The 18392-nt window shown below is 38.4% G+C and overlaps 1 protein-coding gene across 2 annotated transcripts in view; it reads left to right on the forward strand.

The window, feature by feature from the left end:
- The first annotated feature begins 8776 nt into the window (after positions 1-8776).
- Positions 8777-18392, forward strand: part of cacul1 (CDK2 associated cullin domain 1) — a 92249-nt gene continuing 82633 nt past the window's right edge. The window contains exons 1-3 of one of the 2 annotated variants that reach the window (XM_059035711.1): positions 8777-9302; positions 10930-11056; positions 12103-12205. In XM_059035711.1, the coding sequence (XP_058891694.1) occupies positions 8987-9302; positions 10930-11056; positions 12103-12205 (546 nt within the window). In that variant the 5' untranslated portion in view covers positions 8777-8986. The remainder of the gene's footprint in view (positions 9303-10929; positions 11057-12102; positions 12206-18392) is intronic. The other variant, XM_034030044.2, reaches the window with a different exon arrangement.

Below are 18392 nucleotides of genomic sequence, written 5' to 3' on the forward strand. Positions count from 1 at the left end.
TAACAACCAAACGAGCAAGATGGGTTGAATGGCCTCCTCTCGTTTGTAAATGTTCTTATGTTCTTATGATCCTGAGCCATTCTAAAAAAAGGTATAATACCACACTAGTGATGTCAAAAAGTGATAATTCCTCTAGAGGAAACTATATACTTGAACTTTGACCCATTCAACTCTTCAAGACCATCACTTTCAATTCAAACACAAAATGTCTCATTTTCAATCACCCACAATACAGAAATGTTCATCTCGGGTCCTCTGATCATAAAACCTTTTCTGTCGAATTGTTTCGTCTCTAGACTGCTTCCCTGATTGTTCGTAAGCATACCTCAGCTTCTCATGATGGGACTGTACTCATTGGTCTGTAGAGACCTTGTTGGAGTCTTCTTGCAGGCCCATCATCAAATCCTGAGGAAGGCAGGGATGTCTCCTGAACATCAGGAAAAAGGGTGTATACCCCATAGTGGCATGCATGGTGTTATTATACAGAAAGAGAGTTTCTTGCAAGTACTCAGGCCAGCGCCAGCGTTTCTCAGCTCCTAAAGTGTGGTGAGGTTGTGTGGTCCAGTGGTTAAAGAAAAGGGCTTGCAACCAGGAGGTCCCTGGTTCAAATCCCACCTCAGCCACTGACTCATTGTGTGACCCTGAGCAAGTCACTTAACCCTTTGCGGTCCATTGTCGGACTGGGTCCGACACTGCAATTATTCCTCACAGGTCCTTTGTCGGACTGGGTCCGACATCATTATAGCAACGCAATAAACTGGTGTTTAGTCGTTTTTTCTCTGGAAAAAGCCGAGAAAACCATTCAATTGCCGAGTGGGAGCGACAGGAGCCGAGACAAGTCGAAAAAAAATAAATAAATAAAAAGGCGTATCTCATGAATAGTCATACATGGTATCAGGTATCAGATAACGGGGCGTTCATAGTAAACAAGCTGGCTGAGTGCGTCAGCGCACAGAGACTATCATGGACATTTGCAGAGCTTTTTTCAGATGTTATAGTAATAAAATAATGACTTGGATCGCATTATTGAGGAGTTTGGTGATAAAACGAGTGATCCGGAGATGATCGATCGGTATGTATGACTATTATTATTATTATTATTTATTTCTTACATAGCTGAACGCTATAGCAAACGAAAGGGTGGGGCGGGGCTGGAGAGCCTAGTGAGTGCTTTGTTGATATGCAGGGCCATTTAAACCCGTTTGACTGTGAAAAGAAAAACTTTTAAACAGCGCGTATAAAATTAACTGCGCGTGTGAAAATTAATTAGACCTGGCGTGCCTGACGCGCAGTTAATAAATGGACTGCAAAGGGTTAACCTCCTTGTGCTCCATCTTTCGGGTGAGACGTAGTTGTAAGTGACTCTGCAGCTGATGCATAGTTCACACGCCCTAGTCTCTGTAAGTCGCCTTGGATAAAGGCGTCTGCTAAATAAACAAATAATAATAATAATAATAATAATAATAATAATAATAATAATAATAATAATAATAATAATAAAGTGGAAAGAAGTTTTAACAAAGTGCAATTAAATCGTTCTGCAGCTCCATTTCCCGCTGGGTGATATGGAGTTGTATGACTCTTTGTTACTCCATATAGTAGACAAAGCTCTTGTATCAAATTTGACTCAAAATTTGGCCCTTGGTCTGAATGGAAGCGGCGAGGACAACCAAACTGTTGAATCACTTGTTTCCACAACACCTGTGCAGAAGTGGCTGCTGTTTGGTCACGTGTTGCCGCTGCCCAGGCAAATTTTGTGAAATGATCAATAATGATCAACACATTGGGGGAAGGATCTTCAGGTCGGCCCACTGCGAGAAAGTCCACAGCAACCAATTCAAATTGGGCACCATAGTCTGAATTGGCACCAAAGGAGCAAAAACTGGATTGGGAGGTAGCTTTCTTAAGGCACAATTTCTGCAAGCAGCACCCCAGGCAGATACTTGACTAGCCATACCAGGCCAATAGAATCTAGCACAAATCAACAAGAGGGTCTTCTCAACACCACCGTGTCCAGCTTGCTCTAGGCTGCCCAGCTTTGCTGTCTGCAAATGTACAAAGGGGTTGTTATCAGTGTACACAGAAAAATTTTATCCAGAAAGATATTCATGAAACTTCTCTGTAACGGCCCAGTGAAGAGCAAGAAATTCGAGTTTAAAAGAACTATAGTTACTGTCATTACGTTCAGAGGGGTGAAGACCATGGCTTGCATAAGCAATAACATGTTCTCTTGAATCTTGCACCTGTGCCAATACTGCTCCCAAACCCTGATTGCTTGCATCTGTGTATAAAACAAAGGGTAAGTTAAAGTCAGAATAAGCCAAAATAGGCACACTTGTCAAAATATCCTTCAATCTACCAAAAGCCAAGGCACACTCTTCACCCTACTCCCTCAGCTTTAGTGCAGAAGGGTTACGTTACATCAATGAAATCACAGTCAGTAACTTGTGGAGGTCTGCTATTTTTGCAAAGTCCTTCACAAAGCGACGATAAGAGCCAGCTAAACCCAAAAAGGATTGCAGTTGCCTCACAGTGGTAGCCTGTCCTCGCTACATTTGGCGTAGAGTCGGCAGGATTTGGAACCAACCAGAGGAGACCAGTACAGCACAAAGGTTTTATTTGGATTCATGTTTTTCTTTTTTTTTTGTATTTTAAGTGTATTATTGGAGAGGTTCTTGCAGATTCCTGTCCTGGCTATCTGACCCTTGTGCTCCACCTGCAGGCGCGATGGAGGACTCTGTCTGGAAGATTACAATACCTGAGCCGTTCAGGCTGAAGAGGATCACTATAAGAACTGTACAACTTTAAAGACTGCATACTATCCCCTGAAACTTTGAACTCATGGTGTTTTTATTTTAGGTTTACAGGAGTCAAAGTACCCGTGATAGGGCAGTGAACTGAATCTGCTGCTATCGAGAACCTGTGTGTGTGTGTGACCGAGATAATGAGGACCGAACAAAGACGAACAGTTGTGAGGACACAACTGTTTTCAGCAGGGAAGGATGTAACAGGGTGGATTTATTTTGTATTTTATGCACTTTTGTTTTGAATTTTCACTTATAAATATTTCTATTTTGCACTTTAGTTTATTATTTTTACATTCACATTTTATGATTTAGAATTGAGCACCTTACTTTTGTGTATGTCTATCCTCCCTTGAGTATTGTCGATATTTTCTTTCAAAATGAATCAGCAGTGGGCATGTAGTGGGAAAAGCTTGTTCCCCAGACTGTGGTAAGACCTCGTGTGATTGGGTGATTTTTGATTTTATGTCGTAACTTCCTTTTTCTTTTTTTTTTTAAAGTTGGCCTGGAAAAGATTCCCCTTTGTGTGTTAGACTCGCCCTGGGAGTCACGGTTGGAGCGGATGGCTGCAGAGAAGCAACTGAGCGATTAAGAGGCATTGTTTGTGTTGAGTTGGAAAGCACCCGTTTGCGAGATGTTGTGCATTTTGGGTAGAAAGCTCTGCTGCCATCCCTGATTCCAAGGGCAATCCTACCTTTTTTTGTTTTCACTTTTATGTTGAGCACTGTTTGTTTCGTTTTTATCTCTGTGTTTAATTTGGGAACCTCCTGTCTTGTCTAGTGCTGTGTGTATGTGTCTGAGTACCAGAGAGAAATGAAACAATGTATAGTTGCTGCTATTTTAAACTATGCAACAGTGTAATGCCTGAGAAAGAACGCCTGAACCCTTGAAACAATTAATCGAATTGAAGTATTTGGTTGAAACACTGTAACTAACAGACAGCACTAGTTTGTGCAATATGACAATTGAAACGAAATTGTGTTTTAAATAAATGTGATTATTTTACATCCCTGGCATTTTTATTGTGTGTTTGTGTTGTACTTGGTCAAGACCTTAGCCTCTGGCCCAAATAAAATCTTTAACTTAATTTTAAGGTAGTGCCTTCCGCGGGGTAGGCGGCTACCATAAATTATATTTTAAACCCAGCCTAGTTCTCGCTACAGAAGTCACCGTTTTTAGTTTCTTTGCAAGTAAAGCAGTCACAGTACTGCTCTGGATTTCCGCCTTTCTCTTTCGGTGAATACTTGCTGTCAACAGTCGAGTCGGTAACGTTGCAGGGCGTACAGAAGAGCTTACCTCCATTGCTGTGTAAGCTCCTGCTGGATACTGCTTTACACATTTTTAGCCTTTTTAGAGACATCCATTTTCTTGTTTACAGTGTGTAGTATTTTAATTTCCCGCTTAGTTTGCATATAGTCACATGACATAATCACTGCACAGCACTGTATGCATGGCGAATGTTACATTCAGGCACATATCAGAGATGTACAGTTTCGTTAATGTGATTTTTTTTGTATGAAATACATATAATTATGAAATTATTTTTATTTCTTAAGAATATTGTAAAAATCGCGGTATTGGGCTAATTTCACGATTTCCACGCGGCCTGTTAAATCGCAATTTTCACAGGGCCCTACCTATAGTGTCTGTACTAAATCCCGCCAGAACTGAACAGCTATGAAATTACCATTGCACATCATTGTAGATTAATAGCCTACTAAATATAAACTAAATGAAAAAGCACGGTGCACTGAGGAATGAGTACGTATGTCTATGTTAATCACTTAATAAAAATAATGTTCTTGATTACCCTAGTACCTTTTTTATTTTATTTTGTTTTCACTGCAGGTGCCATAAACTAAGTCATATAGGAAGCATTTTTTTCACCAGGACCTTTGGAAAACCGGGACATCTGGTCACCCTAGCTGTGGAACAAACTGAGTACCTTTGTATAGTGTAAAGTGGGGCATTTTTCATATTTTAAGGAATTTCTCATCCACTGCTAATCTATGTTTTTCACTAATTTGGGATCTTTTCAATCTAGATCTGCACAAATTAACAGCAACCTACTGTATGGAATACAACTACTTGTGAGAAGAATGCTCAAATTCTCTGCAACTAAAGTTAATTAGGAACTGTGACAAATCGGCAGATATACAATGACACAAATCTTTCTTTTTGCAGCATTTGTCACAAACCGGTTCCAAAACATCAGCAGGAAAAATGTCCTTGGAGTTATTCGCTCAAAATTGAACAATGAAATAAAACTATGGAAACCTTAAAGTTACCAAGAAAGCTATGACTTACGAGTTTATTTATTATTTTAAATCACTGTTTTATTGTTCAGTTTGCTTAATTTATTGAAGAACATATTAGTACCATGTATTTGCGTTCCTTGTTTGCTTTTTGGTAAAATGTTTAATGCAAAATACAATATAATGTTTGTTATGTGGTAGTATTACTCCTATCAGCAATTCAATAGAATTTCTACTTATAAAGTAAGGGTATAGTAAACATAACATTTTGGCAGATATTTTTAGCAGTGATAATATAGAACATAGTCCTGTACACAAGTATGATTTATAAGAATGCAGTCGTACTTTTACAACAATTTTGTAGTGATGATGTGGAAATGTTAGAATCATTTAGGTAGGAAAAGGTTAAATTATATAACCCCTCTTGTACATTTGAAGAATACTGTAACAAAGGTATATTAGTCATGCATGAATACTACAGATATCTATTAGAGTTGCAATGTAATGGAAACACTGCAGTAATCCTGCAGAATTACGTTAGGAATTTGTTAGGAATAATGTAATATTCTTGCAGAATTACTATAATAATGCCATAGTAATCATATAGGAATGTTATAGTAATGCTGAACTATAGGAATACTGTAGTACTGTAGTAATCCTGGAGGGTTACTATAAACTTAAATAGTATTCCTACAACTACTAGAAATAGTATAGTAATCTTACATAAAATGTATAGGACTACTGTAGTAATGCTATAGGAATCCTATAAGAATACGACAACATTCCTATTTATAAGATTTAAATATTATTTTACTATAGTATGTACCAATTTACTATAGGAATTGTACTATAAGATTCCTATAGAAATACTATAAGAATCCTAATAGAGTACTACAACATTCGTATAAGATTTATATATATTTTTCTATATTATGTCCGAATTAACTATAGGAATTTTACTATAAGATTCCTATAGTAATACTATTGAATTATTCACCCCCCCCCCCCCCCCCGTCTTTTTTTACGAATTACAGAAACGCTCAGTTAGTTTTTATTCGTCACCAATTTGGGAACTGTATCAGTGCAATTTTAATTGTTTTTACATGTATTTTTAAAGACTATCTGCCGACAGTTCTGGACAATGTAATTTTAAACGATACTCTGAGTATCTTTTTTTCCCCTGGACCTACTGTATTTAGTCTCGTCAGATAAAAAACCAACAAAAAAAACAACAAAAACAATGGTTCTGGTACTGTAATTTGTGAGAAAAAACAAAACAAAAGCAGATACAAAAATAAATAGTTTATAACATTACTTACCAGTATTTTTTTAATTTATTTAAAATGCATGTGTAGCACTTATTTATGCTTTTGTAATATATATGAAATCTAAAGGCAGGGTCGTTATTCCAAACCAGGTCTCTGCACTGACCGATATATAAAGCAGCTTTAAACCCGTGTTTATGGCCATAAGACGCACTTTTGAAAAACATTTTTAATATAAAACGAAAATAAATATATTATTTATAATAAATAATACAAATTGACATTTAAAATGTTTTTAGAGAATTTTAAATAGCTTTCAAACCAGCACTGTTTTTCTGTTTTTCAGATTGGGAGCACATGCAAGTACTTCAGAGGATCCAACACAAATGAGTTACTGGGCATTTCATATGAGAGTTTAATTTGTCATAATGTAGATTTATTTTGCTGGCAATAAATCAACATTAGCATCATTCGGCGCTGAATTCCAATATCTATCACAATACATATTGCAATATTGTCTTCAGTATTGCAATATATTGCAATACAGATCCTCAGTCCCAATAGCCACACCTACTGGCAATACATTGCTGTGCACTAGAGGGTGCTGGTGCGTACCAATATTAACACACTTTGGATGATCTAGCCTAATAATGACTGTCTGGTAGACAACTGGAACTGAAACAAGGGAAGTGCTTGTAAACATCATAAAAAGGATTTACCGAACTGTCCGAACACCTCTGTTATCCGCACAGCCCTTTGGTAACCTGTCTTGTTGTATGCTGTGCTCTTCTGCCCTGTGGACATAGACAATGCCCTACACAGCCCTCACTCTCTGGTACAGTATTTACACAACACAGCTGTATGTTCTATAGTATATTTAAAGCTAAAGGGGGTTGATAAAATCTTTTTAGGTTTCTTGATTGGGAAAGCCATATAAACAAGGTCACTGTTGTAATTCGATTATCCGAACACCACCTGGGGCCAGTCAATTTGGATAATAAAGGGTTGCTCTGTAATTCCCACCAACCAAGGCATCCATCCGTATGAAGTGGAGTCACTCGATTCACCTGAGAAATGGTCTGATTGCAATTCTGCAGTTAGTCCTGGATACAGTAACTTTAAAGTAGTATTATCTAGTGTTAGAGAACTGTACTGCAACACAGACACAGTACAGTATATTAGACAGTATATAGCGGACCCTGATATTGATGTGATGCAGCCAACTGAAAACTTTGTATCAGATAGTTAATATCCGATGGAAATGATACAACATTAAACAGTACTTACTCATTCACGTGGCATCAGATGTTATGATTACGTCACATTGTCACCGACACTGCAGCTTAAAGCCAGGTAAAGACTTATTTACAGACAATGATAATAACTCCATTTTGGAGTAACAGAACCTAGAATCATTGAAAACGCCATCAAACAGTAAGGAACTGTAAATTGACACTTGAAACTAGATTCATTAAACTGAATTAATGAGGTTATGGATGAAGCCCCTACTCACAGTTTGCAGTCTATGAAAAACACAGAATGGTGCACATGAGCAGCAGAGCCCTGTGAGAAACACAAGTTCCCTAGAAGAAAATGTTGAATGTATGTTGGCCAAGTGCGCCCTCTGGTGTGCAATATACTATACTGCAGGCAAAAGTGCAAGTTAAAAATCCAGTTTAAGCTAGCACAGTAGGACATTATTTGCCACGTTATTCATTTTAATTGTGTAAATAAATGTGTCATACTTGTCCAGAGATGAAAAAATGAAATAAAGCTGATTTTTAGTGAACCAGCATATAGTTGTAATTTGGAAAATAAAAACTTTAAAATTCACTTTGACCTGACAGAGGGAGACATGTATTATTGCAAGCTTGAATATGTTGGTTGAAATTTGCATTCCCATACCGCTATTAAAAAGAGCTAAAGCAGTGTGAAAAATGTATTAGAATACCTCATATTTGGTCATTGATATCCTTTATATACCTAATTTGCCAATTTTGACAATTTTCAGTCCCAGTGGTTTGATTTCATATGCACAACTGGTTTTCAGCTGGTCTTGCTGATTCAGAGACTGGGTGCTAGTTGAGGAGCTGGTTAAACTGGTCCAAGAAAAAAATAGATCCATTAAAAATCGTTGTTGGTGGTGGTGGTGCAGATGTGGAAGAGTATAGTCTTGTGCTGTGCATAAATACAGTATTTATGCATGTACTGACCACAAACATTTACCGTATGTTTTTTTTTATTTATTTTTTATTTTTTTACTTTTTACTAGGAACAAGACAATCCCCAAATATGTGCTGTAAGCGACGAAGAAAAATTGTAAGCGACTGTCTGATGGGCAAGCCCAATTGCGCTTGTTTTAAGCCGAACGGGCAACCCTGTCCAACTAGAATCAACACTGTCCAAAGAGTTCGTCCCCCTTGACTAAAACACTACATTTCCCAGAACACACAGCGAGACAAGCTGCTGCAAAAAGTGTCGCAACACATACGAGAACGATATATGATAGAGAAAAGCATCAACAACACACAGCAAGGAGCTGGGGTGAAGGAAGATTGACAAGATGTAACAATTTTGACATAAAATCAGCATATATTGACCAACTTAATGCAGGCCGTCCGAGCATCGTTTTACTGTCGAAACACTTAAATCGTCAGCCAGGATGGATGAGAGCATGGACGAGGATGCGAGTTTTGAAATGATGGACGACCACAACCACAATAACTGGGAGGCCAGTGCAGATGCCTACAGACAACACCCCCCAAATCCACAGCAACAAACCGGTCATGCTGCGCATTCTACCGTGTGTGAGGCCGAGGGCTCAACCCTGCCAAACAGCGGTGCACAGTCAGCGCCCGAGCCGGGGAACGGAGTCGGTGACTGCGAGGATTCTGCTGGAACTGGCGCTAGTGCTGGAGCTAGTGCTGCTGCGGGGGGAAAAGTCACTCTGAATATTAACAGTTCGACCTCAAAGTTTTGTAAGTTGTTTAAATGTATAGTCACGAACCCTGTAATGAGATATAATTTGATGTCAGCATTGATTGCTGGTGATTGTTTAGAAACTGACACGGAAACAGAGTACACACAAATAGTGGCTGGAGCACATCGTGTAATTCTAAAGACGTTCACTCCAAGTTATAGCTTACGTCTAAGTATGTCATAATAGGCTAGCTTATTGTAATGTATTTTGTTTATCAATCATTTTGTAAATGTAGGTAATCTTTCATTCCTAAACATGTAAATTCTGATTTGGTCACACGTATATTTGTTTGTCACATGATGTGATCCACTGTTTCAGTTTGCACTGTGGCCAGTAGGGGCAGATTAATTTAGTGATGATGGAAACGGCACATTGTCACTGTCCCTTTAGTTTAGCAGGTTGTATAAAAGGGTTATATTGAGTAACTGAAGTGGTGACGTTGTACCACATTGAGGTTTCAGTACAGTACACCCTCGCTATAACAAACATGTTAGGGTCCAAGCCTTTTGTTCGTTATATCGAGGGGTTCGTTATCGCAAAAGGACAATCAAAATGAATGATAAACGATTGGAGTAAGTTAATGAGATGAGATTGTCAATACAAGTAGAATTACATGTATCTGATCGTCTCGTGTATGCAGTATTCTGCCTTTGCTTTATCCAATTCGTTGAAGAATTAAAACGCAATACAAAAAGCAAAAATCCCGAAGTAAAGCTAAACTTTTATTCAAAATCAATCTGACACGAATCTTTTCAAAGTGCACCAAATCTTAATTCATCATGCAAGAATCCCAAACTGAGTTTTTATTCCAAATCAACCCGACATGAAAACTTCATCAGATCCTCAAGTTTTTCTTTAGTTGTTTTTTCTTTCTTTACAATTTTGCTTTACCGCATGGTTGTTGAACAAGCTAAAAGAGAGCTTTTTTTTACAACCTATATTCACGACAGAGATATGCCTGCGTTACTGTTTTTTTTTCAAACGATCAATATAGTTTCCAGCTTTTTTGCAGCATAAAATGATTTTCGTTTTAGAGGCAGCTACACAGCGCGTGCTTTTTATGATAAAAGAGTGGACTTCACTGTGGAGGTGTATCCCGTGCCTACAGATCAGAATGTTGACAGTGTGTTAATGTTAACATTTTTTAAAATATATTTGGGGTCCAGGGGCCAGGTTCATTCTAATGAAGGTTGTTATAGCGAGGGTGTACTCAGCTTGTTAGGGATGGGAATAAGATTTACATGCATTGCAGTTTGATCCATTCCTGGTTTTACAATGAGACACTTCTGAACTTGTTACCTACTTCTGAACTTGTACTGGGGCTAATCAAGCACATCTTTAAACCTGGAATGGGTCAAAATGTTTTGCAGTAGGAGTCTTATTTCCTTCCATGCTGATCTTAACTTCGCTGTGGGATGCATGTCACCCAAATGGGGCTACAGTGGAGTGTCCTGCCTCCGCTATGTACATATGTCTTTACTGTATATAACAACTTATCCGATTGTGAATTTGGTAAAGACACTCCTTTGCACTAGTTATTAGGAATATCAGAATGGGTAAAAATGGTAACTGCTGCTCAGCTTCATCAAGAATCATGCTGGGCTGTCCTCTTTCTTTTTGTTCAGTGATGAATGTTATAACCACAGAAGACTACAAGAGCACATACTGGCCAAAATTGGAAAGTGCCATTGAGCAGCTCCTGACCCAGAACCCTCAGGACTACATCCCGATCTCCTATGAGCAGATCTACAGGTGAGAAGGACCTGCAGTGACACAGGCTGTGCACTGTGTGAAGAAACACCAGAGAGCGCCAGTGCATGGGGATGTTCGTGTTTGTAAATGCATACCCTAACTGTAGCTACCATACGACAGGGTGTGCCATAAGTCCGGCATAATTGTTAGTATTGGTAGTCATTGTGTTTTTTTTAGGTGTGATGTGTATCTATGCAAAGAGGAACGGATTTGGATCATTTTAATGTGGTGCAGGAATTTAAAGGGTTGTAGCTGCACTACTTAACAGAGAACATTAAGAGGCAATATATGAAGATGCCTGACTTGCAGGGCACCCAGTTTACAGCTAACACCTTGTCTGGGATTTCTGGGTATTGTTAGGTTTATTGCCTATGTCTTCATTCTGAATGTGATTCTCTGCTGTACTGTGCTTCCTGCGCAGAGATTATGATTATGATCTTCCAATAGGGGAGCGTCTTGGCCTATGAACTTGTTCCTTCGTGAAAATACATTGAGCCTACACCATGATCGTTCATGGAGTGATATATTTAAATGAGTGAAATGACCACAGCACTCAATGAACAATCATGGAGTAACCTAGTCTTTTTATATAGCAAGCATAATGCATGGAAAAAACCCATGCTTTAACCCTAAATTAAATAGCTGAATTGAATGCATTACTGTCCTAAATCAAGCTCTGCATCTGCTTAACAACACCGTGTCATAGGGAACAATTAGTTTGGTCATCTGTATCTGAATGAAACCATGAGATATGGTAAAAAAATAAATTTCACTCCAACATTGAATTCTACAAAGTAATTTCACACTACCTCTCTCAATATTTGTATAAGGATTTATTCGTTGAACACAACTTTCCAATTTCATGGTAGCATAGATCTATAAGCTAAAAAACAAATCGAACATACACATGCTGTGCAGAGTATATATAGTGTGCTACTGTAGGTGGCGCTGTGGGTTAAGCATGACTATGCTGTGCCAGTGGGGATGCATTCTCTTGGTTCACAAAAAAAACCCTGTCTAGTTATCCTCTCCCTTTTCTCTTTCAGCTGTGTGTACAAATGCGTCTGCCAGCAGCATTCTGAGCAGATGTACAACGACTTGATACACAAGATAACGGGTCACTTGCAGCATATCTCCGAGGAGCTGCAGGTGAGTCTCCACACGGGCCCATCACAGCATAGGGCATACCTTGGGTCAATTCTATTTCTAATTACAATTACAGTAGACCTGTTTGCTGAAATTGCAGTTAGTTACAATTACATTGCTATTTTGTTCCATTACAGTTACAAGTATGCTGCAGTAATTACAAGTACAGTAATCCGTCGCATATCCGACTTCGGTGGGGCCAGAGTAAGGGTGGATATGTAAAAAGTCGGATAAATGAATCCTGTTTTAAAAACCATTGTAACAATTCCTATATTCACACAATTATTGTTTTGAGATTCAGCTTTTATTAGGGAGATCCCCTAAATCCCTTGTTTAGAAAGATACAGGGTATTAATGCTTGTGACAGGGTAGCCGTCTGCCGTGTGGGTCCGTGCATTCGCTGCTGAGTGACAGGCAGATCGAGACGGAGGTTGAAGTTGATACGCCCCGCAGGCGAACAGGATTTATTTACACATCAACACACTGAACAGCTCAAGTGACACTACCAGCGATGGCAGCGCACGGAGCACATACAACACAGTGTACTAAAACTTTGGTGGGAGCTACAATTTCTGAACTAATCTTCTCTGTTCAATAATAAACCAACTCTGTCGGCGCTTTCGACTTGCTTACTCACTCTTCAGTTTCCAACCCTGGTTCTAGTTGTAATTTACACAGTAGCAAAATGCATAGGCTTACGAGAAAAAAACCCATGTGGGTGACGTTGCTGAAGAGCTTGGTCATGGCAGATAAATGACAGATTACTGTATACTAAACACCTACACATCTTCACATGTTTATTCTATTTATTGCAAATAACCAACAATAATCACAGGCTTTCAAACAAATGGGGTCACGAAAAGTGGTTGAAAATACAAGAATAATGATTGAATGACAAATCAATGTGTAATTGAACTGTAATCGCTCAATTACATGGCAATTCCAGTTCCAAGGTTCAACTCCAGAAACTCTCATTAACTGCACAGATATAACACAAAGAACCACACAAGTAGGGAAGAATATTGCTGGCACTTCTTATGATTACCAGATTCAGTGTCATCATTCAGACTGTTAGCCAGGTTTGTAAAGGAGTGCTAACTGGTGCTGTAAAATGTAATTTTCTTGTGTATTGTTTGCTTTACTGAGCATCCTAGTGAGGGAAGATTAAAAGTTTTTGTGACTCTGGGCCCCCCACCTTTTGATGGCAGTAATTTTGCTAAGCGGACGCTGCTACAGTGCTCGTATCTGAGTCCATGTCATACTGATTTGATATGTACAGGGTTATAGAAACGCCACATGTCAAGTATATTGATGACATTGACCTCTGGTTGAGGTCACGTGACTTGGCGATTTTGGGGTCTACAGATATTTTAAGTGTTAATTGGTACTATAGGTTTTTTAGGTGACATGCTCGACTTAGTTGTGAAACTCTTTGGTATGATACGTGGTTAACTTTTATTTGTTCTGTACTAACATCAGACTCTAGTTAAGAGGGCTGTAAAGATTCAGTTCTCTGGTCACTTGAAGTTAAAGTGTAGTGAATGAGCAATACAAATGTTTATTGTTGCATTTATAAATGACACTTTTAAAGCATCAATTCAAAATTAATTATTTTAGTGCTGTGGTGAACGTGATCTTTGATTGTACAGTCTTTCAAAATTCATTTAGATAATTTTTTTTTTTCATTTTATATCTGAGTAAAAAGTAGCGATGTAAGAGTTAAGAAGCCCTGTACCCAACCCAAACAGCAAAACAGAGAGGAGAAAGGCTCACCTGTGCTTTTCCAAATGATTTCCAAATGAATTCTAGTTATTTTTTTTTATTTATCAGCCTTTCCAAGTTGATGCTGTTAAGGAATGCATTTCTAAACTAACCATTATCAAATAAAATCTTTTTTTTTTTTGGCTGCTGGCCTAGCAGAAGGCACAATTCCTGACTTCTTGAGGGAGGCTGCCTGGCAGTTTGCAGAAAATGACAGTTTTCAAAAGTGATTGTATCAGACACTAGATTGGTATAATGGTCCATGGGAAGATTCATTAAGTGTTTGAAGGCTTACAATAGACTATGCACAGTGAAGAGCTGTTACTGTAAGTGTAGGACCTGGCTGTTGAATATTCTTTGTTTAGCTTTAGCTAGCTGGCAGGCACAATTCTGTTATTATACAGTGAGGCTGTCAGTTGGAAGGGTAGAATGCACTCTGTGGTACCAGAAGGTACATCTCACTTTGGAACACCACATACTGGGCAAAGTGTGCTCTATTTTTACCTGTATTCTTTGTATCATGGAAGTTCTTACTGTTACTGAATTCTAAATGGATTTTTATTATTATTAAATCCTTTAAAAAAGTGTAAGTTGTGAACAAGCTACTTTTATATGGCAAATGAAGTGGGTTTCATGCTGAAATGATGCAATTATTTCTTGTCTTTGTTCAATTATAATGCAATCTGTAGCTGACGCCGGTCCTTTGTCGTGGAAATCTCAGTATGGATCTAAAGCACATTTCCATTCATTTTGTGACTGCCTCACAATTAGGATGCGTTCCTGCTGTGCTGCGGTAAAAATAAGTAACTTCAAATGACATGCAGGGATCGACAGAAAGAAATACACAAGCAGTCCAGTTCATAGTGGGAGTGATTCTCATTGCAGTTACTCATATATTGTTTTCAGGGTTAGGGTCAATTCCGTTTTTCAGTTCCAATTGCAAGTCAAAGGAATTTGAATGTATACTTTAGATTGTTGTGATTGTTCAACTGCTTTCATTTGAAGCCAATTTTAATTGACTAACAGTGACTTCAGTTGAAGTCATTTATTGGCACTGTGAGAAGCAAGTTTTTGCAGAATATTGCGAATTGCAATGATCAGTGTCATATTGGAATTGATTAAAAGGGTATGGGAACTGATTTTAAAAAAGCCCAGAATATTTGACTAGTTTGCATTAAGAACCACGGTAAGACAGCTAAGGGAAAAGTAAAACCAAGAGCATCTTTGTTAAAACTCCTCACTGGCTTGCCAGTTTTGTTACATTATCCAAGGTGGATTTTGTGGCAGGCACACAAGGTTCCTCCCCCTGAAGCTTTTTGGCTGCTAGAGAACTAGCCAGCCATCCTCCTGCTACTTCCGGCAGCAAGAAAACTCTGGAAGATTTGCATTTCTTGAACACTAGGGTTGTGAACAACTGCTTTATAGTGGTGTTTTGCAATTTCCCGTACCAGAACATAGTTTAACTGTTGCACCACTGTTTATCCACAAGATGGCAGTGTATATCAGTCTACGTGCACTGCTAATGCTTTTAGGTTGTTGAAAACACATCTACTGTTGAAGACTGAATTGTTCATGTAATTCAGTCTTTATAAAAATACACATAAAACGGTATACGTTGAGGCAGCTGTCCATGTCTGTGTCAAGCTTACATTTTTAACACAGCGACTGTATGTCATGGCTCTAACTTTGTGTTTACAGCTGTGGCGGAGGATTTGTGACATACGTTAATGAGGTTAAACTTCACCCCTAAAAATTTCAGAGTGAAATATATGCCAGGGTCTCCACAGTCCGTGCTGCTAATTAAAGTAAGGATGACTTTTAGCTGATTGCAAATTTATTTGAGGGATTTTTGTCATAAAGAATATTCTCTTTCAAGTGATCTGGTTGATACGGCCGGGGTAAGGTTAGATAACTAATCACTTCTAATTATATATCACACCAGTTACTTCTGAATTTAATTTGAAATGGCGTATGACATATTACTGCTTTTAAGTCATTTAGAACGTTTCACAGCCCCCGAATCGCACTAATCTAGTTCTCCGCAGTGCTACGTTAGGTGAATTAGTCCAGGATTAGTGCTAATCAGGGTCTGTGAAAACAGGCAATTATGTTTTGGCAGCAAACTTATTTGCAGTTATCAAGTTAAATGGATATAATGAAATGAAGAGCTACATTAGTACTCTAGTGGCTGCCAGTGTGCCTCTTCATGAGAACTACTTATCCAGTTAATATGAAAAGGACATTCTTTAGCACCAGTTATTGATAGCATGAGAATCTAGGAGTCTATGAATGCAAAGTTTAGAACTTGAATATTAATTTTACTGAACATAAATATTTTATTCTCAGTGATAATCGTGTTTCTGACAGGCATCTAACGTGTATTTTGCATAAAGAGTTACTGGGGAATTACTTTAATGCAGTCCAACCAGTGAAAAGCAGGCAGAGAGAAAGAGAAGAGCTACCGTTCTAACAAGCGATAAAATCACAATTCATGGGAGCTGATCTAAAATCATTGGGGCTATTGTGATCATTAAATTTAACTAGCCCCAGTGGATGTATGTGTTTGAACTCCTTTACATATACAAGTGTATTCATTTGTGATGACACTTGTACCTGTCCATTGTCTGGGGGCATAGCCTACTGTAGAAAGTATCTGTGTGCATGGCTACCTTTATAATATAAATGCGCATGCATTGGTGATCCATTTCCTTGTCATGAAGCTGATGCCTTTCATTTTTAATGTACTGCCGTGGTGGAGGACGAATTACTGGCGTGCTTGAAAGACAAGCAGGGGGGTGGAAAAGTGCCTGCTTTTCAAAAACAGAGATCATCCTCCTCTTTAAATAAAACAACATTGCACTTCAATTAAAGTGTTGGCAAAGGGCAATTTTAAACAAGGGACAGACGTTTGTTCCTTGACGCATTTTGTTATCCTGGAACTGGCTCAGGAAGATGTTCAGATTAGACTGTGTGTAGCGCGTGTGTTTCACTAGCACAGGGCAGGCTAAAGGGCATGTTGCAGCGTGATAATTATTTACTTGCCTGTTCTATTTTTGTTTGGTCTAAATAACATTTTGATACATGATTGATCTCCTCTTCCCTCCTGTTGTGAAATTACTTTCAATCGAATGAACCTTTTCTGTATTACTTTCAATCGAATGAACCTTTTCTGTTATAGTATGAGCATCTGCATGTATACCTACAGTATGTCTGACTGTGCATAACTGACTGGGTGTTACAGAACCCCCCTGCAGACTCTCTTGACATTTTTAATCACACATAACAGGGCTCTGTTATAATTTTTCATGATGGTTTTTATTTTCAGTATGTTTTTAACTGTGTATGGTAACTAAAGAGAGCCCACGTCTCAAAAGACAGTGGCTAAACGAAGCCTTCAGCCATTTAACATGCACACATTTGTGTGCTTGTCAGAAAATGAAAATACTATTAAGATTTGAAAATGTATGTGTACAAATGATACCCATTTTTTCACATGCAAACGCGCTGTTACCATGTGGTCACAGCAACGCTAAAACTGAATTATAATAATCCTAATTAGGGGTAAGTGTAGTCGAATACACGACTACACGAAAATAAAAAAACTGTTCTAATAGCATATTACATATTCGAGTCCAGGGAAAAGCCTTGTACATGAGCTACTAGTAGAAGCAAATGCGTCTTTCTTTTATTTTTTAATGCTGACGCTTAACACGTGTTATGTCAGTCTTAAACCCGTTGTTATTTGCATATTAAAGATGAGGACCCTAATTAATTATGCAATGCTTGTAATAGCAACATTCTACAGTAATTGTATTCTGTTTGAAATTGTTGCCAATTTTATTACCTCATTTTTAGCCAATGTTGCTGCTTGAGTTATTATTATTTTATTATTTATTTCTTAGCAGACGCCCTTATCCAGGGCGACTTACAATTGTAAGCAAATACATTTCAAGTGTTACAATACAAGTAATACAATAAGAGCAAGAAATACAATAACTTTTGTTCAAGCAAAGTACAAGTGTGACAAACCACAATTCAATAATACAGCAGATAATAGTGATAGTTACATCAGGATATGATTAAATAGTGATAGTTACATCAGGATATGATTAAATACAAAGTACTACAGGTTAATAAACACTTGGCAGATTACCGTATTCTGAAGTACAGGATTAAATACAGTAAAATAGGGGGCAGATAAGAGCAAAATAAAGCACATTTACATGAAGGGTGAAAGTGTCCCAGGATACAAACAGAGGAGTTCTACAGGTGCTGTTTGAAGAGGTGAGTCTTAAGGAGGCGCCGGAATGTGGTCAGGGACTGGGCAGTCCTGACATCTGTAGGAAGGTCATTCCACCACTGCGGAGCAAGGGTGGAGAAGGAGCGGGCTCTGGAGGCAGGGGAGCGTAGCGGAGGTAGAGCTAGTCTT

The sequence above is a fragment of the Acipenser ruthenus genome, chromosome 13, assembly GCF_902713425.1.
Source record: "Acipenser ruthenus chromosome 13, fAciRut3.2 maternal haplotype, whole genome shotgun sequence".
Lineage (NCBI taxonomy): Eukaryota > Metazoa > Chordata > Actinopteri > Acipenseriformes > Acipenseridae > Acipenser > Acipenser ruthenus.